The 25,243-nt window shown below is 36.7% G+C and overlaps 1 protein-coding gene across 4 annotated transcripts in view; it reads right to left on the bottom strand.

The window, feature by feature from the left end:
- Positions 1-310: 310 nt before the first annotated feature.
- The window catches only part of MARF1 (meiosis regulator and mRNA stability factor 1), a 35,351-nt gene continuing 10,418 nt past the window's right edge, over positions 311-25,243 (bottom strand). For 3 of the 4 annotated variants that reach the window (XM_043494127.1, XM_038419380.2, XM_038419381.2), the window contains exons 6-27: positions 24,969-25,086; positions 23,997-24,169; positions 21,046-21,480; positions 20,370-20,527; positions 20,121-20,282; positions 19,100-19,289; positions 18,216-18,394; positions 15,858-15,938; positions 15,265-15,501; positions 13,207-13,326; positions 12,640-12,815; positions 11,997-12,217; positions 10,611-10,753; positions 9,210-9,343; positions 8,349-8,551; positions 7,537-7,764; positions 6,828-7,058; positions 6,439-6,651; positions 5,527-5,587; positions 5,270-5,410; positions 3,736-3,906; positions 311-2,824 (exon numbers count right to left, since the gene is read on the bottom strand). In XM_043494127.1, the coding sequence (XP_043350062.1) occupies positions 2,589-2,824; positions 3,736-3,906; positions 5,270-5,410; positions 5,527-5,587; positions 6,439-6,651; positions 6,828-7,058; positions 7,537-7,764; positions 8,349-8,551; positions 9,210-9,343; positions 10,611-10,753; positions 11,997-12,217; positions 12,640-12,815; positions 13,207-13,326; positions 15,265-15,501; positions 15,858-15,938; positions 18,216-18,394; positions 19,100-19,289; positions 20,121-20,282; positions 20,370-20,527; positions 21,046-21,480; positions 23,997-24,169; positions 24,969-25,086 (4,011 nt within the window). In that variant the 3' untranslated portion in view covers positions 311-2,588. Of the gene's footprint in view, positions 2,825-3,735; positions 3,907-5,269; positions 5,411-5,526; positions 5,588-6,438; positions 6,652-6,827; positions 7,059-7,536; positions 7,765-8,348; positions 8,552-9,209; positions 9,344-10,610; positions 10,754-11,996; positions 12,218-12,639; positions 12,816-13,206; positions 13,327-15,264; positions 15,502-15,857; positions 15,939-18,215; positions 18,395-19,099; positions 19,290-20,120; positions 20,528-21,045; positions 21,481-23,996; positions 24,170-24,968; positions 25,087-25,243 lie in introns of all 4 variants that reach the window. The other variant, XM_043494126.1, reaches the window with a different exon arrangement.

The raw sequence follows: 25,243 nt of genomic DNA, 5'->3' as shown, positions 1-25,243 counted from the left end.
AACATTTGAGGAGGTTTCTTTAAAAGAAACATATGTTTTTAAAAATCTAGACTAGTAAAATTTCAGGACTTCTGGTATGTTCATACAGCTCTTCAAAAACTGCAGAGGGAATATATTTATATCTAAATTGGAATTTTAAAGAATTCCATGGGAAGATTTGTTGTTGGTTTTAATCTGGGTTTTTACAAAACAAATGTTTTACTGCTTTACTTTGCCGGGATGACTGAACTTAGTGTGAGTGGGGGGGGAAAGGTAATAAACAAGAATTCTACGATATTTGTCTGTTCTTAGGTAAATAAGGCAAGAGTTATATGCTTGCTTGAAAATTTTATTGACACAACTGTTTGGTCCCAACACACAAAACAGCACTTGAGTCACAAAAGAAAGTGTCTAACAAAATAGACAGCTATGAAAAACATTTTTTTTCCTCCTCCCACCTCGAGAAGATATAGTGCATGTAAGCTGAGGGTGACACTTTTTTTTTTTTAAACAGACATGAATCTAAATTAGTACAATTAATTTGTAAATTAAAGAATTTCATGGTCCTAATTGTTTTGGATCTGCAAGTCACTTCATTCAATTAACCCTTTGGATAAAAAAATATATTGCAATTCAATTGGCTATTTTGTTACTCTACGAACACAACTTCCCCAAAATTTCTTCTATTACATTCAAACAACAATTTAATCAGAATTACACATGAATCAAAAAAATATATATATATATATGCTGACCTCCATAAATGGTATAACCACCACATTCACATAAACATAGTACAGAGTTGTACCTCAATTTTTCCTTTATAGCATCAATCATTTGGTTTACTTAGCACTTTGGATGACTTGTAATTGCATCTCATGAAAATATACTTTTACAATTTTTTTGCACACACTACTGAAACAAAGATCTAAATGATCACTGTTAACCTTACAAAATCTATGTAAGGTTATAGCAGATGTTATTACATTTAACTCATGAAATTATTAAAAGCATTCTAAAAAAATTTACATTCTGTTTTTGCTTTCTATAACACTATGTCTGTAGAGGTTTAATAAGGACTCAAACACTGTGCCATAATGCTCAGAAAAACTTCCAAGTGTTTCCCTGTATTCATAATGGCTATAGAGTTTAGTATTGGTAATACTTGGCTATATTTAAAAGATTTTTTAACAAAATCTGACTTGTAAAATTCTGTCTATAGCCATTATTTCGTGGCATTTTCAACTGCTGGCTATGAAATCTGAGCCCACTTTCCATCACTCTTGTACATTACAAAATATAATCCATCTAAAAAAGAAACCATTCAACCAGTGGAAAACCTTAGGTATACATTCTTTCAGTTTTACAGGAAATTTAGTCTGCCTGGCAAATACAACCCATTGTAAATGCCAAGTTTACCCAAAATGGGTATAAAGCCTCACTCACAGGACATTTCAGCCAACTAGAAATAAGGTTATTCCCACTGATTTACCTTCCTTCCAAAGGCTGGCCTTTCCAAAAGCCAACACAAAATACCACAAAAAACTGAAAATAGCTTCCAACACTAGAAGTAAATATTAGAATAAAAACAGACACAGTTAAAAGACAAATGTGACGAAGAGTAAGCTTCCCATTTACCATGCTTAAAAAATAGAAAACAAGGTTAAGCAGAATAACCTTGGCATTTCCACATACAGCTAGAACCTTCCTTAGAAGTGGAAATAGCATCAATACCTTCCATCTTATAGCACTTTACATCACCTGCTCTATGATCCATAATTTATGCATTAAATGCATATTTTAGAAATATTGGAATCTTCCTAGTAACCTCATTTCCAGACACAATGGAGTGTCTTCATTTTACTTTAAACTCATGACACCAAGACAATCTTTTTTCCTTAACCCAATCCACATCAAACTGGAACTAAACATAAAAGGGAAGCTTAAAACATCCTCAACTTCCTAGAAAGCTCCTCAACGGAACTGAAAGTTTCACAAAACATTTAAAACAAATTTTGCAATAAATCCACATAATCTTCTACAGACATCTTTACATGAAAGGAATTACAATGCAATTACAAATCACCAGAAGTTGCACATAACACAAGCTTCCCCTTAGTACAATCAAAAACCCACCACACTTTGTCATTCCAATCCAGTAACGGTTAAAATTCCTCAACAGGCTTTTAAAGACAGATCATGCATTTTATTAATACTGTCTGAAACAATTAGTAAGCAACAGCCTATAGAATATATTATGCTACATGTAGGATTACACCACTGATGAGGCTTAAAGAAAATAAAATCCATTCCACTTTAGCTGAGATTATATTTTGCTGTAACTGAACACCATTGGTTTATTGGGGAGGGGAGTGGTAAAACTTGGTAAGAATAATTTAATGAATACTGGAAGTTTTTTCAAAATAATAAAAATAGTTTTCCCTGCTGATAGCTGTGTTCAGTGTAAAAAGAACAAAATCTTCACAGAATACATCTAAATACAAATTAAGTGACTTCTAGGCCGTCTCATTAAAATACGTAAGGGCTACCAAATAGCTATATTTTTGTGCAGAGTCCAATAGTATTTGTCTTTCACACCAGAAGAAACTTTAAAGCTTGGTTACAGATGCAAGTGAAAAGTTTGCTGCCAATTTCACTTTATTTTTGTGTTGCTTTTTGGCTGGGCTGTCCATTGCTTCCTTGCTTAGCTGAGTTTCAGAAGATTGATAGGGAGGCACTGAAGAATTCTCTGTGGCACTAGATACCACAGGGCCACAGCTCAAGTTTCCTTTTGCTACTGTGGTAACAATTCTGTTTTTTTCTTCTTCTGTTAGAATCATCATCTCTAAAATAAATAAAACAGCTAAATTATATACAAATATTTTACTTTCAAAACCAGATTCTTTTACGGCTATGCAGGAAAATCATTTGATAAGAGTTCTCTCTGTGCGGAAGTGTTACTAGCAGATTTAAGAACCACAGCACTCTGGTTCAGTTCTCATCTCTGCCGTTAATTTGACATTTGGTTTTAACACTAAATATTTGTCTGGGTTTATCTATCTGCAAAATTGGTCTAATTCACAAACCACAATAAGCATCTCAAATACTTCATGTGAAGTACTGTAAAATTTCTGTTAAAGGGCTGCTGCAGGTTGCTAAACTATTGCCATGTGCCACTGTAATGATTTTAATGGAGGAGGAAGTGATTCATGTAAATACTGCATTTACCCTCACAAGAGCACTGTAGATTAATTGTTTGTAAAGCACTGAGAGCTTCAGATGGAACACCTCCATATAAAGTGCAATATATTGGAAGCAAATCCACAAAAAGTCAGTGGATCATGATCAGCCATTTGTTTGATGTTTCATTTTCAAATTTTAAAAAAAAGTTATCAGTAAAGTCTGATCAGTACCATGTAGGCTAGGCCTGCACTTCGGGTGGGGTGTAGAGTACAGGCACTATGTGTAAAGCTACATGTAACAGTGAAAGGCTCCAGCAGGGAAAGGCTCTGGCAGTAGGGAGGCAATGGGACACCACACTGCTAAAAGCAGCAGTGTAGATGTGGGAGAGAGCCACGTAGAATATATAACCTGAGGATTCAGGCACACAGGGTACTCTACTTGCCTAACCTGTCTCTCACCACCTACATTGCTATTTATACTTATTCTAGCTGGGCATGCAGTGTCCGTACTCTACATGCCACTGTAAATGTTTACCTGGCTTCCAGATACCTGCCTATGGCTATTAACTCTTACCAGAGAGAGGTGGAGTGCGTTCCTCAAACTGAATGAGGTCTGCAGACTCAAGAATGACTGGATCAGGTCTCAGTTGTGGGGAAGGTAGGCAGGAAGGAACTGGTTCACACAAGAGGTCAACAGGTGATGTATTTGTGAGGCAAAGGAGTTCTTGTTCAGTTTGATTAGAAACTGCAAAAATTAAACGATCTTTCAAAATATCACCAATTTTAAATATCTAAACGCCATAATAAATATATTAATAGTTGGTAAATGCCAAGTCTGCAGCCAAAATGCTCTAAGGGGATTTATAGACTAAACCCACAGTGAAATTTGTTTGACCCAAGTCTGACACACCCCACGCCCCTGTAACATGACCTGACGTTTGCCAAGCTTGGACCCTGAGAAAAAGGCAAGGGAGTAAGTTCCAGAGGAAGAAAACTTTAAGCAAGAAAGTCAGCTGCCACACTCAGACACTATTTCCATGTAGAAATACCAAGCTCCTATCAACCATTGCAGGAGGACATGTTCTCTTAAAGAACTGATCCCTAACCAGGTAAGATCTTAAAGAACATATTTAATTGCATATTGAATGAGGCCTGGTCTACATGTAAAAGTTGGATGTAGCTATGTCAATCTATCATAGGTGTGAAAAAATCCACACCCCTGACCAACAGAGCGATGCTGACCTAACCCCCAGTGTAGGCATAGCTATGTTGTCAGAAGAATGCTTCCACTGTAGCTCAAGGAGGTAGAGAACCCCTTCCATCAGTGGATAAACCCCTTGCATCAGGGTAGGCTGTGTCTACACTACAGGGTTATATACCAGCATAGCTATGGCAACGTAGCTATGCCAGCATTGTCTCTGTAGTGTAGACATACCCTGAATCGGTAGTGAGTTCAAGACATATTATCCTACTCCTCACAGAAATAATCTTAGTGTATTCCTTCCAACATCAACTAAAGCGTCTGTCTCAAGGGCCATTCCATTACAGTAATCTAGCATGGAGGTGACAAAGGAATTGGTAACCATGGCAAGGTCTGTGCAACAAGGCACAGGCTCCTGGCTACCTGCAGCTGGAAAAAGACTACACCAGCAAAACTAGTACTGCTATTAGCAGATGTAGCAGCAGCAAGGGAGAGCTAACGCTGCAAATCATATGCAAAGAAGGCAGTACTACAGCTGCGCGTCAAGGTACAGACAATCCTGTGCTCGTGGAATTCCCCAGTGGGCCACTGTCATTTACATTTAATCTCACTTTAGCTTGTCTTCAACTTCCATTGAGACAAAGGGAATTAAGGGAACTCATCTGAAAAAGATTTTCAGTAACTTGGAAGATCAAACCTCAGGTGCGCACAGAAACAGGCTCCTCCTCACGAAGAGGAATGTACGTATAAGACCTTCGTGAAAGAAGTCTGATAGCTTTAAACTCCATACATCACAGAAGCTTACTTCAATAACTAAGTCACACAGCTCTTTCCCCATGCTTCTTTGCTTTCTGTGTATTTCTCCGCAGACTGAACCACTTTATTATACACATTAAGTTTGCATTACCATCACTAGGTGTTCCTAGTTTTAATTCCATTGACGCAGTGGATCCTAGAATCTCCATAATGTGTCCATTATTGTCAGCAAGTTGATTTCCATGATCATCCACATGATCAGCAGGGGAAAAACTGGGTGAGCTAAAACGAGCTTCAAAAAAAAAAAAAAAAAAAAAGGCAAGTTCATTGGTTTCTAATCACTTCTAAAAAGATACTTGTAAACTTCAGTGTGATAGTTGATTTATGAAGTTCAATTGGCTTACTTACTTTTCATGTCATTCTTTAGTACTACAATTCTCTTATGCCCATGTCCTTTGATCCAGACCACCTATTTAAAAGACAAAAGTACAATCTAACCAGAGTGCGCACACTAATCTCAACACCGAATCCATATTACTCCCCACTTCTCACACACTATGACAACATTTCTAAAGGAATGTAAGCTAACCCACCAGACTATTCACATTAGATTGCTCAATTAAAATTCTTGTCTTGATAAATAAAGAGAGAAGCTAAACAGCATAACCGGATGTCTGACGCTCATGCATTTTTCAGCCCCATATTTTCAGAACAGATTGGAGAGCTGTTATTGTAAATTGCTCTCAAAAAAGATTAATTTACTTGAAAAGCTTATAACCAAAGATAATAGGCTGACATCTGAGATTCCACACTAGAATTCAAGTATGTGGCATTCCCATGGCTTTTAGATTAGTAGTAAGGGTTCAAAGTTACATGGCTACTGGGACATTAGGAGGTAAACCTAGCACAATAAATATGCAACTCAGCAACTGCAATACATTGTTTCTCTTTAGCAACTATAGGAACAGTCAATTCTCACTTGGTGGATGCTAGCAACATTTTTGCTCCATAAAGGAGTGGGGGGTTTTATGGAGTTTTTTGCTGCATTTTTATTTACATATGCATTTGGTTCAAACAATGAATACACTGAGTGAATATGACTCTCTGTTGACAAGTCCAGTTCAGCATAATTGAGATTGTTAAAATATGTAAAGTCTAGTATGAATTTCCTTGCAACTATAGCAGCAGATCATAGAGTATGAAGCAGAATTTCAGTTGCATGATGTATTTAAATTAAATGCTCTAAGAAACTGTTATTGAAGATATTCAGGAATCTTAAATTAATTTAAGATTATGATGCAATAATAACGTTCGTCAGACCTGTGGTATTGCTCCCAGGAGCTCTTCTAGACTATTATATCCATATATTTTGGGCTGCAACGCTTCTCCTGTATATTTGCTATATGCTGTTGGGAACTCATGAAGGAAGATCTGCTGGTAGTGGTAGGTGTGAAGCAAGGATCTCACATTCTTTGCAAACAAATACAGATTTGTAAGTTTCACATATTCTTCCGCCACATCATTGGTAAAAACCTGCACAAAAGCAAAGAAATGTCACCATACAAACTTATGCTTCTGTTAGTCACAGTAATATCCTTTGAAAGTACAAGGAAGTACCATATACTGTACCACAACTAAAGCCAAATAAACTGAATAAGTTTTAAATATGGTTCTAAAAACCAAATCAGCTTTCCTAGTAGCTTCCATACCTCAACCAAGTAAGGCAGACTCTTCAGGAGTTCAGATAAGGTCATAAATCCATATTCACATGGATTAAGGGGCGCACTGTGGATAGTTTCATAATGCCTTTTAAGCTCGTCAACAGAAAGAAAGGTGGTTTCATCCCAAGACATCATCAACACCAGCAGTTGTGCAGTCAGAGTACGTAGAGACTTTCTATTTATCAGCTGAATCTGTTTACCAGATTCTGTGTCAGCAGCCTGAAGAATTTTGATGTTAAAAAACAGAAGAAAAATGAATGAGTCTGGGTTCTATAAAATGGGTATTGTTTGTATCCAAAAAGGCCTAACAAACATTTTTCAGTAGATAATCTAAACTGTAAAAGAAAAAAGCTTTCTACATGGAAATATTTTGACCTTAGAAATAATTCTGCTGCAGCAGTTTTATAGTCTCTGGTGCCCCATAAGACAAAGCAGTTTACAGGTCTGTTTATTTTCTTTCAGTCATAAAAAGTCAAAGCACCCATTCTCTCGGCAAAACACAAAAGGAATTTCAAAGGGAGGGGGAAACCCAATGATTCCCATTGCAATGAAATAAGGTAAAAATATAAATTAAACATGCAATCTTGATATTTTAAAACAGTTTAGACAGGGAATTTAATGTCTTTGGTTCTACAAACACATGAAATCTAAGCTTTTTTTTTTTTTTTAAATAAAGTCCACACTAAAAACAGTTTACCTTCACAACGTGGCAAAGTTTTTGCATTAAAGCTAGAACTGAGCTGACATCGTAGTCATGAAGGCGCAATGTGTAACCAAATGTTTTACTATATTCTGTAAGTAAATCAGTCATCATAAGGCAGTTGTCTTTCTGAGATCGCAGCAGTTTAACTAACTGGGCTGCTAGAGCTTTGACCCGTTCCACCTCTGTCAGCGTCAGAATTTTTTCCTCTCCACATTCTAATACCTTAAGTGGGGGGGGAAAAATGAAGTTACACTTTGTTAATGAAGTTACTTACCTAAGCTGACTGGAAAACCCAGTTTGCAACTAGCATTCAGTAAAGGGTATTTATATAACTATTTTACATAACGATTCAGCTACTTTACACAAGACATCTACATGAAAGCAAGCAGAGTTAACAAACATTCCTCAAGAGAGACAATCAAATAAACCTCACTTAAGCTATAGAATTTAGTCTGCTTTTATTGTCTAAGCTAAGTCAAATAGAGAAAGTAAATAAAGTTTATTGTGAACTAGATTTTTAAAATTCAGTTTCAATAATTCAAGGTTAACAACAAAGGGCTTTTTTTAAGTCTTTAACCTGATAGTTTGCTTTAAACAAACAAAAAAATTCTATGGTCTATGAAAAATAGTAAATATAACTAACCAACCAAGTATAATCATGAAAGGCTAGAAGTGCAAGCGGATACACAATTCACAACTCCTACTGAAGTTAACTACCTAGAAATAGCTCGATGATAGTAAGACTAGTCTATTCAGTTGAGAGCTAAAAAAATGCTTAAATATACCTTAGAATTTCTAGAACTTACTTGCAAGACATCTGGTATGGCTTCAAAAAGTTCAAGTAGTTTGGTAAACCCATAATAAGCAAGTTTGCACTGACGGCCAAAGTGGTGGTGGTAAGAAGGAATAAATTTATTAAAGGGCATTCGGAAATGGGGTTGATGACGCAGCAAGTCAACTACCTCCTTAGAGAATTGCTTTGTTCTTTCAATTTCTTCCTGGGTACGTTCTAAAAGTGAAAGACATTAAAATGAAGTGAACAGCCACAGAATAGTTAGTTTACAAGGCAAGAAAGGGTATATAAAGAAAATACAGGGCATCAACATTAGCATATTTTTACCTTTGTATCAGCCACAAAAATTATTTTTTTGTTGGAAGAACTTGCCAATACAGCAGAAAGTCTCTGCCATGCTTACATATTTACTTTGTAAAATAATCAATCATGTGGCAATCACTGTACAGTATTTACTAAGCAAGTTTTCTTGTCTCATACTCCAACAATTTCTTTCCCTCTAGCCATCCTGCACAAAGTTTAAACTACACTCAATATTACTTAGCAAAATGAATACAAAATAGAACATTAATAACATTCAATTTATTCCATTACAGAAATTTTGCTTTTTAAATGGCTAGGATTATATACAACTACCTTTTAGTCATGGGAGTATGATAATATAATGGCATAATTTGGCAACAAGAACAGAAAAAAATCGTCAAAGGAGAGGAGAGGAACATCTTAATTATCCATTTGGATTTGCTTTATCCAATTAGCTAATTTGAAGTTATGTGAGAACACAAAATATACTGGCAATAGTGAAGGCAGAATGTGATTTTTATAAATTAATAAACTAAAATTTTTACAGATCAAAATGATGGTATTGCCATACCTCTTTTGGGGATACAAATTATCATTTCATTGTCTTGCTGACACAAACAGATTGTTGTATCTGGAATTTCTGATATTATATCTGCCAACTCACACACTCCATATTCAGTAACATCCCAATCTTTAGAGAAACACCTGAACAGTTTAAGAAGAAATTTGTAAAGCAATTTCAGAGTGTTGATGTATTTTACACAGGACAATTAAATGTGAAAGTTAGCAATTTGCACAAACAAAAAAATATAAATTTAATTAGTTATCAAGACAGAACCCACACCTCAATGAAACTAAAGGTATTTTCACACTGCCAGTGACATAAGCACTTAAGAACCCATAAACCCAGGAGACATTTGTAAATCAAGTGCACAAAATCAAATATTCCTATTGACTTCAGAATTAAGAGTCATATACACTGGTGCTTCAGATGTATGTGGAATAAAGAGTGAAGTTATGTATACCAACTACTGGGTGCCTCAGACTGACTTACATGATAAAAATGAGAATTTAACAAACATTACTTCACTAATCCAGAATTTTATATAGTAGCTTTGGAGTTAAAAACAAAAAAACAAACCTTCCACAAGACAAACTAAAACAAGCAAACATGGCATATTTTCTTGTACTGCAAGAAGGCAGCAATTACCATATATAAAACTTCATGTACTACAGTCTCCGGAAGGCATGTGCCAGCTGCTACCTCCTGACTTCACACTATGGAAAGTAATGTACTGAGATTGATTTAAAAAAGATTCTGCTAATCTAAGAATATCAGAGAGATGGAATGTTACTGGCAATGTGAAGACAGCACTAATTCCTCCTTGGATTTTTGCCCATTATTACTCCCCCAATCAATCAGATTCCCTTGCTAGAGCTACTAAATTAGACTGGTTTGAAAAATGCTCAGGGCAACCCCCCTTTTCCCCCTCCTCTTTCCCCCCCCCCCCATGGTTGAAAGAAGACATTCTCCTTTTCCACAAAAAGAACCCCCCCACAAAATAGGACATACTTTCTCAAGCTAGTTTGCATTACAAATATGCCACACACTGGTGAATAAATCTAACGATTTAAGCGCATGCCTTAAGGAATAAGTTAACAAGATATGGTACCCCAATTTGAAGTAGCAGAATTTTAAGACAGTTGAAAAATTAAGTGCTAAAGTAATGCTGCACTGCATTCCAGAAAGTTCCTATAGTAATAATGGACTATTTTCAATCATTTCTAAAATCTGATAAATTCCACCTTCTGATAATCTAACATCACAATGAAAAGGCAACAATGTAGTATCATGTGTCTGTATTAGAATTCTGAGTGCCAACCCCTCTTACACTACACTTTTAAAGAAAAGCAGGTGCAAATGTGGACAGCAGATGTCTTGATATTTGGTAAAAAGACAAAAACAACTTACCAGTGATAAGCCTGTAAGAATTCCTTCACAATAACTTGTTTACTGGCCTGGGATTTGAGAAGTTTCAATAAGTCCTGAGTGAAACGTTTTACTTGGGCCCTATATGTTAGGGTTAACAAGCGTTTAGAGCCCATACCAAGAATCTAGAACATAAACAACAATAAATCTCTTATCAGCATAAAAGTCAAGCAGTGATTTCTCAGCACTGATCACTTGTGACCTCCTGCCACCCCTCACAGTAAATAATGTTATGAGCTATTTAGGTAAAAAGAGGAACAGACTGTGGTAAGAAATATCAAGTGCATGACTATGAAAGGCTCTCTTTCCATATACTTCTTCCATAACAAATCATGGATCATTAGGAAAGCACAACGAACGCTTCCTCCAAGAGAACTGACATACCTCCTGTATGGGTGATTTAGCGGAGGTCGTTGTAAAATCCACAATACTATACTTCCTCTAAGACCAGCTAATGTTAACAAACAAACATACTGCACTAAAAAGCTACATGTTTCCAAAAGACTGCATAGGATTCCCTGATCACTCAAAGTCAGTCTTACTTCATAAAAATCAGGACTACTCAGTTTCAGACAGTCCCAACTAGTAATACTGATGCTCTGCTCTGTCTAAATGCAGGTCAGAGTATTATCCAAATAGCCAGCTAACCAAGACGGCTAAAGAGAACACCACAAGCATGAAGACAAAAAAAAGACTTCAAAATTAACTAAATAGCCTCAAGTTTGAGCTCCTTGAGTGTACCATCATATATTTAGCTTAGTAAAAAGAAGGTTTAGCAGTGACTTGATCACAGTTTACAAGTACCTACATGAATAACAAATATTTGATAATATGCTCTTCAATCTAGCTGACAAAGGTATAACACGATGCAATGGCTAGAAGTTGGAACTATAGAAATTCAGCCTGGAAATAAAGCTAAGTTTTTAAACGTGAGGGTAATTAACCTTTGGAAAAATTTAACAAAGCTCTCCATCAGAGGCAATTTTTAAATCAAGGTTGATTATTTTTCTAAAAATAGATTCTAGGAATTATTTTGGGGAAGTTCTGTGGCTTCCGTTATACAAGAGGTCAGATTAGATGATCATAATGGTCCCTTATGGCCTTGGAATCTGTGAAAGTTAGATCTAAAAGAACTTTACATATATTTATAAGATCTGAAAACACAATAATAGCGGTCATGGATATAATCTCAAAAATAAATGAACTGGTAAACAATTGAATCCTAGGTACAGCCATCTCCTTTGTAGAAATTCACAAGGTAGTTGAAAAAATACACTCTGTGCCAACCACTGACACACTCATGAACTCAGCTGATTCAAGCTGTGACTGTATGTGTAAATAAAATAAAGAACGTGCCATTGAACTCACTTGTAATACATGCGGCACTGCTTCCAGTAACTCCATTAACTTGGAATACCCATAGTCAGACACACGACACTGCTTTGCAAAATGATGATGATATGTTGGGATGAATTTACTGACAGGTATGATACAAGAAGGTTGGCTTTTAAGTAGATCTATCACTTCTCTACTGAACTGAATAAGCTGTGGGTTACCTATGGGGCTCTTTGAACGCAAAAGCCAAGGATCTAGAAGGAGAAAATTTTTTTTAGAATGAGGTGTTCATTTCAGACAGACAGACATGTTACTAAGAGTTTATTAATACTATTCCTCCACAAATGAGGGAATATCTAAATAATTTTAGAAATGTTAATATACACTGAAAACTCAACTTAAATACTCAAATTTTCTGTTAAAACCTTTGATAAGAGATCAATTTACTGTATGCAACTAATATGAGCACCTTTTTATTCAACAGAACTTTTCTTTAAGACAGACTTTAAAAAAAACAGACTTTTTAAAAAAAAGTTATGGAGACTGAATAAAAAAGGGTATTAATGCTAAATAATTTAACTACTATTAAAAATAAAAACCACAACGAAACTGAGTCTGCCCTTTACTGCTGGCTACCCAGTTGCAGATAAAAAGCCAGATAAAAAGCGATATCTACCTGTAGTTGGAGGGGGTGGTTTGTTGTGTATCCACTTAACAACTTTAATGCTGTTTTGGGCAGTGGCAATATTAACTCCAGGAACACAGGTGATGAGATGCTCCAAGGGAACACCTCCCTGGCCTTCCTGCACCATTTCTAGATCACTGAACTCTGACATATAACAATCAGGAAAGCTTTAAAAAAAAAGAGTTAAGAACAGAAAAATTATAATTACTAAAATAGTATGAACAACATACCATAACCAAAGAACTTTTTAGACATCCTATTAACAAAATTTTTCTGTGAATATTTCATAACCAAGACACAACTTAGATTTTGTATGCCGTTAAAAAAAGAAACCAATTAAAAAAACAAAACCAAAACATCTTATTGGAAACATTCTTTTAATCCACAATAAAAGCAGTCTTTATTCAACGGCTCCCAGAATTTTTGATAAATGAAGCTGAAGTATCCAAAACTCCGTTACCTGAGAGAAACAGCACTTCAGCGTGTTCATAAAAGTTTAATTAAAAAAAAGAGGAGATCTATTCATACATTGAAAGAAATACAGTTAAGCTTGTTTACCTTAGTAAAGGCACAGTGCCCTCATGGGTCTGCAGCAGACTGTGCACTTGCGGTGCAAATGTCTTCAAAGACAAAATCACAAAAGGAATTTTGTAGGAATCTGGATCAAATTCATGTTCACTGTAATGAAGAGAGAAGTACTTAACTATGTTTACATCATGCTCAAACTGAAAAAAAGCGTGTATAGGTACAAAACTGGTGCTAGTTGGAGAGAAGGTTGAGAAAAAGCTAGAGCATGGGGGTTTTCATACTTTTTACAGTATAAACTAGGTTAGTCTCATGGACTACCTCCCCTCCCGTTCACAAAATATTTATATGTCAACTACAGCAATTGCTTAAATGGAGAAGTAACATTAGATACTCCTGGGGGGATTTTGCTCCACTGCGTATGTGAGAATTCATGTCCACTGCAGATTTTTTTTTTTTTTTTTTTAAACTATGCAGAAAATACATTCTGCCGGTGAGGTGCTGCAGTTGCGCCTTTCCCCCCCCCCCCACCAGAGGCTGCTGTGATACCAGAACAGAGGGCAGCTGGCTCACCTGCATAGTGAGCAGCTGATGGGGGGGAGGAGAGGCTGCATTCCTCTCAGCCCCTTGACCTTGGGGCCAGGTGAGGAGGCACAGGATATGTGGGGGGGGGAGTGACAGAACAGACAGCAGGGAACATGGGATTGCTGGGGAGTCTCACAGACTGGGTTTCAGAAGGGCTAGCGGGTGGGGAGAGATAGACTAGGGCAGGGGCTCAATGGGAGTGAGGGTGCAGGGACAAATGGAGACCGGGCAGATGTGCCTGACTGAATGGGAGAGGCTAGGGATTAGCCAGGGTCTGCATGGGAGAGGCTCCCGAACTCCCTAACAATTCCCCTCCTTTGCCCCCAAAACCCAAACTAAAAAAATCCACCCTGTTCTATACTTCTCCCACCCACACCCAACAACCCTCCAGATTCACTCCCAGGCTTCTTCCCAGCAATTACTTCCCTCTCTTCTCTCAGCTCTTCTATTACCCCTGACTCCCCCAAGCCTTTGTTCTGCTGTGCAGGAAATACATTTCTGTATTGTAGTTTAAACGAATTATTACTCAGTTATGTATTAATTTGCCTAGTCAGGAATCTATTTGTCAAAAAAACATTTCCATTTTTTGTCATCTGTATTGTCACAGACATACTTGTTGACAGGTATTTTGAAATAAATTACCAACATAAATGAAACTGATGTGATTATATTGCATTATCTTGCCAATTGACAAATAAAATATGCAGAATTTTGCCAATTTCCAAATACTGTATGTAGCTTTTTAACATTTTTTGGCACAGAATTCACCCAGGAGTAATTAGGAAAACATTTCATATACTTTTACTGAAGCTGTTGTACTGTGACTTAGCAGCTGGATACGAGGAGAGCCAACACCATGTAACCAGTCAGCTATCTGCACACTATCAGCGAGTGCTCTGTTACCAACTTTGGTTGTTGACAACTAATCCTATAAATTGCACAATTTGTCACTGAAATTTGCTCAAAGTTTAACTTTGAGATAACAGTGAAGTTTTCAGGTCACGATGGGCTGCCAACTGATTAAAGATATCTAGAGAGTAAATTAAGTGGAATTATCAAAGACTTCACAATTATAGTCACAGTGAAAAATTAAGCAATTCTTCTTCACCGCTAACAAAAAAAATTCCCCTCTAACCAACAATGGGTTTGAGGTGTGCATTTCAATCTCAACGTAACAAGCATATTTTATCTTCAGTAATTAGGCTGCAATGCATAAACACCACATCCTCAAACAGATGATACCACTAAACCATGATATTAACTTTGATTTGAAGATGGATTTTGTGCCATCTCTGCTCTTTTGTTGATCAGGCCTTAGGATCAGATACTTCAGCTTTTAATATGCAACAGTGATTAAAACTGCTATAAAAGATATACATCTCAAAAGATGGTTCATTTTTTTTTTTTTAAAAAGGTACAACTTTAGTATAAGGACAAATCAATTTGATAAGCCATCTTTTCTCTGTTTAACACCCCCCGCCCAAACCTATTTCATACGCAGCCTACCTAAAGTCTTTATTCAGACAATGCTGCTTACAAATGGGCTCATGATATTCCAGTTCTTCAAATATTATAGGACTACAATTTGCTGATGAGCCATCGTGAGACTGTGATGATCCTAAAGGACTCTGTCGGGCTTGGCTGCTGGGTAAGAGACACACCAAACGTCCATTTCCTTGGTCACGGATTGCCACAGTATCCGTTAATTTATACAGGTCTGATGCGATTAACTTGTGTCCAAATCTAAAATGAAAAGATTTAAGTGTACTTTATTCATAAAAATAAACATTCAACATAAAAAACTAAACAAATGTTCAGTAACAGAATGCAATAATGAACCACAGTGTAAGAAATAATTCAAAAGTAGATTACAAGCTACTCAAAATTAACCAATAGGCTAATTTAAATCATGAGTTTCCATCTTAGAAGAAGCCAAACTAAAGAGATTTTAAAAAACTAGTTATGAGAGCCCAGTTAAAAATATTTCTGCAATATACTGTGTATGCAGAGGCTGATACAGGAGCAAAAAGTTATTTACTGTACAAGAATTGTGAATTTCTGAAAAGAGTAATTTAAAACAAATGCAATTTAAAACCTACTTTTTTTCATATATTTCTGTGAACTTGAATATAGGCAGACAACAAGCAGGAGCATCCTGAAGAATGGACATTGTTTCTGAGCTGCAAATATAATTTTGTAGTGTTAGGAAAGTTTAAGATATTTATTTATATTTAAATTATCTATGTAATCTCTAGTAGCATTCAAATATTCAGTTTCTTCACTTACAGACATAGGGAATTCTTTCATTACTAAATTACATCACGTAATTCTAATAAAGTCAATAGTATTAAAATGGTATAAGTAAGAGGATGCCTTTAGTTTAAACCCCTCACATGTAAAAATGAATATTGAACACTAGGACTCTTCAATCTACTATGATCTCAAATCAAGAAAAAGTATTTAAGTGAGCAGAACCCACTGGCATTCTTGACAGCTGAAAATGATGGAACACAACTTAAAGGCAGGAATTAGGATGCACTTAAATTACATCTGTGAATAATACTTTTGGACATTAGGTATAAGGAGGCTGTGGTACAAATTCTGTTATATCCAGGCAACACCATGGAGGTCAATGCACTTCAGAGAAGGATATAACCACAAGTATTAGACTCCTGCCCTCTAATTCCATCATCAAGGAGACTTTTCTAAAGGAAAAGGAGTACTTATAGATTCACAGAAACTAAGGTCAGAAGGGACCATTCTGATCATCTAGTCCGACCTCCTGCACAATGCAGGCCACAGAATCTCACTCACCCACTCCTATGAAAAAACCTCACCTATGTCTAGCTACTGATGTCCTCAAATCGTGGTTTAAAGACTTCAAGGAGCAGAGCACCTCCCTCAAGTGACCCGTGCCCCACTGGTAACCTCCCTCCAGCCTGACAGTTCGCCTTTCAGTAGGACCCGTTGTAGTCTCCCCTTTAGCCAATTCCTTATCCTTATGGCACCTTAGAGACTAACAAATTTATTTGAGCATGAGCTTTCGTGAGCTACAGCTCACTTCATCTGAATGCATCCGATGAAGTGAGCTGTGGCTCATGAAAGCTCATGCTCAAATAAATTTGTTAGTCTCTAAGGTGCCACAAGTACTCCGTTTCTTTTTGCGAATACAGACTAACACGGCTGTTACTCTGAAACTTTTCTAAAGGAGTTATTGAAAATCTTGCATATAAGGTAAGCAGCAAATATTTATGCAAAGTAATACTAAGTCTACATCATTAAAAGTTATCAATTTGGATTAAATCTTCATAATATTAAGAGATGGTTTGGCCAGGAAGAAACTAAGAATAGGACAATGCAATAATGAGAATTAATAAAATGGTCAACTATATGTGATAACAAAAACTAGTTTGCTAAAAAAATCAACCCTCTCCCCAAAAATTTCAAGGATTAATGAACACCATTTTTCCTCAAACCAAGCTTTTTTTGTGCGACAAAATAAATATTTTTCCTTCCAATGATTTCTTTCAGCATAAAAAGTATATGATGCAATATTGAAGTAGTATACTTCCTCTCCTATTAGGATCCTATCACCCTTCTAGGTCTATAATCTTCCATAAATAAAATGAAGGGCTGTATCTTAAAAAGAGCAAAGACACAAAAAACCCACAACAAAACCATATTTAGGTGTTTGTTTCTTAGACATGTGAACTTAGTCACACAATAAAATGCGGTGAAAGGGAGTACTCTCCTCATACAACTTTTCCTTGGAGAAAAAAAAAAAAGTTTCTGGCATCTTTATTCTTTGCAAAAGAAAAGGAGTACTTGTGGCACCTTAGAGACTAACAAATTTATTTGCGCATAAGCTTTCGTGAGCTACAGCCACAAGTACTCCTTTTCTTTTGCGAATACAGACTATCACGGCTGCTACTCTGAAACCTGTCCTTATTCTTTGCAGTAAATCTGAGTTGTATACAAGTATAAAATCTAGGTTTACTGATGGTCAAAAAAGTTAAATGACTGAAAAGGATTTGTGAGATTTAATGTCAATTGCCTACACTAACTGAATAAGCATATCCTAAAGTTTCTGAATACCATTTACTTTAGAAGTGAACATAATTAACTTTTCTCTGTGACTTGGGTGATAAAGGTGCAGCTAAGGAAGTGATCCCAGGAGAAGGATGCTTCTACATGAAGATCTGGTACCTTCAGACTTTATTTGGAGTTTCTAGACTGCTTAAATGTAGGTAGTGTTGACCCAAATAATACAATAAGACAGACTTTTTTCATCTTATCTAAATGTTACATCTGCTAATGAACTTTAATCAGCTGGCACAAGCTATATTTTGCTTATATTGTTTCCAGTTTTCTTTCACTTAGTATTTTTAGTTTGACAGCTACAGGAACAATCCTTAGCCAGGAGACATCATCTAACAGTGGTCTAGGCTGCTTTTTACCTAAGCTGAGACAGAGATTTATTAGCAGCTCCTGTAGCTAGGGAGACCTGAATCCTTTTGCTGCCAATTTTGTATCTGTGAAGGTTGTTGACAGCACTGATTGCTTCTTGTAGATTTTCCATTTGAACTATAGCCTTCAACTGATAATCCGTATGAGGACTGAGCTCCACGCTCTTTACCTGAAAGAAAAAAAATGAACATACAAATTCATCACAAAAGATTAACCTGAGTCAATTGTCATCTTTAGATATAGAAAAGTATACTTGAGAAGTGTCAAATTATTTTATGTTACTACCATAAAGTCTACGCATAGTTTCTTTTAAAGATGTTATTAAGGGGAAGTCACAGAAATGGTCTCTCCCTGAAGTTTTATTTTCTAGAATTGACAGTGAAGTAACATCTACCTTTTGTTTCGAGTCATTTTTATAGCGATTCAAAATTTCACCTCAATATTTAGACTGTATATTTTAAATTTTGAAGCGGACATGACGAACCGAAGTTTTCAGGGGTTTTTTATTTATTTCATTTATTTATTTAAATTAATGCTTTGAGCTATCTAAAACACATGGGATAGCTCAAAGTATTAATTTAACTCTTCCAGTGACCCTGGATGTACATTTTCAAAATTCTGTTCTCCCAACGAAGCAAAAACATGAGTTCCATTTAGAGTTTTACATACAAAGCGTTTAGTGCACAGACCTATAAAACTATACACAAAAGAAATGGCTAAGTTAAGATATATTATGGCATGGTAACAAGAAATACCTTAAAATATTGGCACTCCGAACTTGGTATCATTAGATAGCTGTAGTCTGTACCTCAAAAGTAGGGCACACAGGCTTGAGGAACCGGTAAACAGAACTCAAAGGGATTTTATCCTTTACCTTGCCATATCTAGAGAAGATTTCTTGCAGAATTTGCTGCAGGTCCTTTCTGGACAATCTGTAGTCTACATTGCTGATCTGAATATCTGCACCATTTGCAAAAGGATCGGGACAGTCTGTACCACTGGTGTGATTTACCATATTAAAGGCAAGTGGAGATGATCTGTTTGAGAGGTTTGGAGACATACTCCTAATTAAAATAAAGACATTTTAGTATTATTCAATAAATATGACAATTATACAATTGTCTCTCTGTTGATATATGTATGTTAAAAGTGCAAATAAAAAAATTCTAAGCATGGGTTAAGTAAATAAATTTGCAAATCTCAATACATTTTGGTTTTGGTACATATCCATTTAGTTTACATGGCTAAACACAGACGCTGAAAACTTGCTTTTTTCCTTTAAGGGAAAAAGGATTAAAATCTCAAAGACATTCCTGGAAAAACTCTACAATCTGTCTCAAGACTGATCAACATGGACAGCATAAGGTTTGAGGTTGGATACAAATTTTTGTCCATAAAATGTATTTTCTACTGTGTGTTGAGTGAGTCATACTTGTTCAGACAATCTAGAAGCAGCGAAGGACCAGAGTTTCAAAGATATTTAGGTGTCTGTGGCACCTAAATCCCACTAGGCACCTAAATACTTCTGCAAGTTTAGGCCCCAAATGTTTAAGAAATTGAATGCTTCTGAAATACTGTGAATTCTGCCACACCTCCCCCCCAAGGAGATAAGGATTACAGGGAACAGATGATTCTGTTTACCAGCAAAATAAGTTTAATTAAAAAGGTAGTCTGTCCTGTCTTGTTTTTAAATTCAGTCCTGTTAGCTGCTACCACAGTGTTACCAGATGAGCATCCTTATCTAAGGTTGAGCAATGCCACAATGTAAATCTGCTGTATTTCAGTCCACATACAAATATATGAAACTGTTTACTTATACATTGGAAATAGCCTAACACCAACCCCAGACTCCATCTCCCAGATAGGAGATGATGCTACATCATACAGATACTTACCGGGATGACCAACAGCTCTGAGACATAAGCAGAGGACTGAGCTGTCTTGATGCTGTCAGTTTACTGAAAGCAGATGGGTAGCTGACCTGGAATACAACTGCATCTTTATCTTTTTTCTCTATAGGAGAGTTGGTAGAGCTTCTAGAAGCGGGCATGTCTTTTCTATTAAAAAAATAATAATCATAATTGAATAGCTCAATTTTACTATATGAATGAACTTTAAAAACATAATTTTTTTCCTTAACATACTTCTGACTGCATTTATAGGTCAATTCTCCTATTCCTGTGTTTTTGGTTGCCAAGCACACAAGATTTGCTGCATTAGAGTTTTGTGTGTGAGTCTCTCTTAACTGGTCTTGCTGGTTTTCAATTTTTATGATGGTCTTTGATTCAAGGCGGCACAGCTCCTTAAAATGAGTAAAACACAAAGGTAAATCAGCCACTAAAAAGTTACTATTCCTTTTCTTCATAAATCTTCCATCTTTATTAAATGTAAAATAAAATTAAACTCCAAGGCATGACTTTCTAGAAGCAGCCAGGGTGCATTATGTTTTTTAGAAATAATGCTAGGAAGAACAGTATATTGAGGTACAGATTTTCACTGCAATTTGTATTAAGTTCTGTGCACACTTAATTTTTCAAAAATAGCAAAGGCTCGTTCTCTTTCAAAGTATACCTAAAAACACATATAGAGAACAAGAACCAGATTTGGATCCCTGGTTAGTAAAAGTTGTTGGCACTCAGATATGGATGCGAGGAGAAGGCAGAAAGTGAAACTCTATACTCCTTTTGAGAAAGCACCACCCATCTTCCCTCCACTGATTAAAGTCATGCTAGCACAGGGAGGTAAAGATAAAAGGAGGGGAATGGGACAAATCTGGAAACATGAGCAAGAACACAGCAGGACAGAGAAGAATGGTGGTACCTGTAATGTTTTAACATTTGTGGGTTTTGTAGCAGATCCATGCATCTGCAATCCCTTTCCCACAGTGGTTTTGGCATTGGAAGACTGATCATTTGAATCTTTGCTGAGGAGGCACAGTTTTGGGTTCTTGTTCACTTTTTTTGGAGACTTCACCTTTTCAGCTCCAACACAGTTTGAATTTTTTGTTTCATTGAGTTCCTTGTTTTTGGGGGTAAAAGACACAATAATCCTGTTGCCAAACACATCTTCATTTTCCATTCGCTTTTGAGCACGTTCAGCACTTTCTTGGTTTGAAAAGCGGAGAATTGCACTGCTACCAGAAATGCTCAGCACCTTCCCTCCACAGTTATCTGATAAACGCCTGAGTCTGTTGCTGACACTTTTGCTGTCTCTGTTCGTTGGCAGGTTGTAAACATATAACAGTGTATGGCATGACTGTTGGGGAAAAAAACAAAACAGATTTTATTTGGTTAAGCAGGTCATGTAAGGACTTTGTCATGCAAGAACTGAAATATTTAATAAACCAAGATCTAAAATATCAGATACTACTTTTTAGGTTATTTTCTACTGTTCCAAAATTCAATCATGGAAGTAACACGACCAAAGAGAAAGGATTAGTTATTCAAGATTTAACTCAGGTGGGAGATCCAGGTTCAGGAAGTCTCAAGCCTTCAACTCCCATATAACTGAAGGATAGGAGAAGCAGCAGCTATTAAGACTCATACTGGTTGATTAGTACAGTACCAATCACGGCCCTGGAACAGTGGTTCTCATTCTTTGTGTTTGCAACCCAAAAATTGGTGAAAAGTCTCATGACCCATCATAACCTAGAGGCATTTCTGGATGCACAGGATTATGGAATTTGCATCATGGAAAGAAACAATGGAAGGGTTTGGGTGCTGCAGAACAAGGTAGTGTACCAGGGCACAGATACCATGGCTGGAGGAGTACTGGCTACCAGGTGGGTGGTTTTGCTTCTTTTCTCTGCCGTTCTGCCCACTCTGAAGCCTGTGGAGTCAGCTCCACAGGTACTGGGTTTGTGGATAGGAGGGGAGCAGTAGCAGCAGGAGGCATTCCCTCCCTGCCCTGCTCTCACTGGGTCCTAGCAGCCAAGTGATTTTTGACCCCCTTTCCAAACTGCCAGCTGTGAACCAGTAAGTACCCAATCACAATCCACCCGAGGATCACACTATGGGTTGAGCAACATTGCCTCAGAGGAGTCTATACTGTAGTGTACACTTGCCACAAGAGAACCCCCAGGACATGGTGTTACAGGTATTCTTTCCCTGTGCTGACTTCACCCAGCATTGGCCCCAATACGATCAGCCAGCTCTTTTTTATCTGGCCTGCTGGGCACCAATAGGTCTCTGCCTGCTCCTGGCCCTTCTAGGTACCGGAGGACCAACTCTCACTAGTTCCGCATGCAGCTGATCATGGGAAGCCTCTCTAGACAACCACTGCAACTCTGAACTTGCAGCTCTTGCCTTCCAGCAGGGCACCTTCTTATGGTTGGGTGTGCCAAGACAGTGGGGCCTCTGGCGGAGGTCAGCGAATGCCTGGTACACCCCATCACAGAATAGCAGTCATCCCATTAGCTGGAGCATTCAGAAAATTATGGGTACTGCAATGATAGGAAGAGGAGAGAACGGAAGAAATAGCAATCACAGAATTGAGAAACAGGTATAAAAAAGTTGAGAAATACAGAGGGATGTTTTGGAATGAAATTGGGAATTGCTGCTTCAATACCACAAGATTACCAATAGTGATAAAATCCTACTCAAGAAGTGCAAATATGCAAAACTAAGAAAATAATTGCTTTCCCACCCATTCTTGGATGATAGCTTCACCCTTATTAAGATCTGAGTGACTCAGGAAACAGATATTTTTATGTATGTAGCTACATTTAGAAACTTATGAAAGAGCTGGTGTTTAAACTGGGGTGGAAACAGTCCAAAACTGCACAGCTCCTTCCATGCCAAGTCATCTAATGAGTTCAGCCTCCACTGCCATCAGCCTTATTACAAATTCACTATACCTAGCCCAGCAGATTGAGGATGAGGCCAACAGGTTGCTCACTGAACATGTTACAAATAAAGAGGTGGGTGGATAATAAAAACAAGACATCTATCATTGCTTTCTAGATCAGTACTCCTTTCCAGCAGGAATACTTTAAAATTAATTTTAACTCCTTCATGAGTGTTTCATAACCCTTCCAAGTGAGACTGTAAGGATGAAACTGCATTGCAAAAGGGCTAATTTGGAAGGGAAAGAAGAGAGGGGAGAATTCTCAAAGGAAGAGCCATCCAGCCTAACTTGAAAGAATTTTCACCAAATATACCAGCCATGATGTGAATCTAGATCATCAGCTTTCCTGATGTTAAAGAGATTCTTTAATTTATATGAAATCTTCCCTTAAAGGGGCCTTTTCTTTAAGATGGTGACATCACATTCACGAGGTAGAAAAATCAAGGCAGTCTAGAGTAAATAAGTTGTTACGGCACATTTCTTATCTTTTGTTTATATCACAAAAACACAGAAATACCATCTTAAAATACAAGTGCATTCCGACACTGCTTGCTTTTAGCACTGAAAGAGAAACAGTGTTTAAGTTTAACAAACTTATACAAAATGCACATTTCATTAGGTAAACAATGAGAATTTTAACTGGATTGCTATTTTTTCTGCTTTATTATTTCATTTTAATGAATCTTAAGCTTTAGATAAGTCATTAATAAAAATAGATATTGGTCATTTAACGATTAGGGATTAGTGCTCAGGTGTTCAGTTGAAATTAAGACTAATTCCAAAAAGTTACAGCCTTATGAGAAATAGCAGTTTTGCTGAGAAGTGTCCTGATATTCACTTACTTCTCACACAATCAGGGAAATAAAGGTCAATATATACTTCATATTTTTTACAATGTATGCAACAAAAAAAAGTCAGTCACTTACTGGCATTTTCAATGGTAACCTTGGTGGCAAGTCTGAAATAAATTCTTCAAATCTGATAAGCTCATGAGCATGATGCAAGAGTGCTTCAGAAGCTTGGTTCTTATGTACCAAGATTATCTGGAAACCATGCCGGTGTCTCAGGTCACTGAGTTCCAAAGCAAAGTTTACATCAGCTGAAACAGAGACCCCGCCCCCCCACGCAAATATTAGTGGTTAAAAAGACTACTTTAAAAAGCTCTGTCACCAAAACATCAACAAAAACACCTCCAGGGAGAGAATAGCAATGGCAAACATTCATGGCAGATATTTAATCAGCAGTTAGTATTTAAGAAATTTAGGAATCAAGGTTTTATTTTAAAATAGTAGCATTTAAAAATTTAATCAGGAGGAGTTAAACTAGTACTGTATGTTTCTGTAACATTTTTTTTTTTTGCTTAAAATGGAATATTATAGCCTTAAGGGAAACCCAATGCAGTACATATCATACAGTTCATTAAATAATTGTGACTGTAAATTTAAGTGTGTATATTATATTATTCTCCTGTAATAGTGAAGCATTCAACATATCTGCATTCATTATGCTCAAAGTTTAGAGAGTTTTCATAGAGACAAATACTCAATATAATAAAATTTATCTGAAGTTGGCACTTAAGCCTCCTACTGGCTGACACCATTATTATTAAGAGCAGTCTATGATAGTCAATGTGATGTGGCAAATAAGTTTCCATCCTGGTTTAACAGAAGTACTAAACAGTAATATTCATCTTCTCATAGTTAAGGTTTACTGTTATATGAGCATCACTGGAACTCATCATGAATTCTCACTTGAGCACTTTGCTTAAAACAACTTGGGGGAAAGAACACTCGGTATAATGTCTGAAAGTTTGACTGGAAATTCTCAACAAGATTCTGTTCCCTACACCTTGCATAAAACCTTTCATTGTGTTCTTTCAATGTGATTAATATTCTTACTTGATACAAGGACCACAGTAGCAGGTGCAGTGTGTGTATCAGCAAACCTTCTAAGACTCTGTCTGAGCTTGTCATCAGCTGCATTCTTTGCTGTGGCATTGATGTGTGCAACAGTCACCTGCAGAATTAAAGGAAGATGCCTTAAGGAAAGAACTGAATGTGAAGACTGTATTAACTGGTAACAAATCTGACAGGTTTTTTTAAAAACACATAATAGGGATTAGCCACTGAAAAAATTGCATAGTTCCATGTATTTTAAGCAGTTAATGCACATT

This window comes from Dermochelys coriacea, chromosome 10 (genome assembly GCF_009764565.3).
Source record: "Dermochelys coriacea isolate rDerCor1 chromosome 10, rDerCor1.pri.v4, whole genome shotgun sequence".
Taxonomy (NCBI): domain Eukaryota; kingdom Metazoa; phylum Chordata; order Testudines; family Dermochelyidae; genus Dermochelys; species Dermochelys coriacea.
Note: the sequence above shows the minus strand (reverse complement) of the source record. Positions and strands in the feature narration are given on the sequence as shown.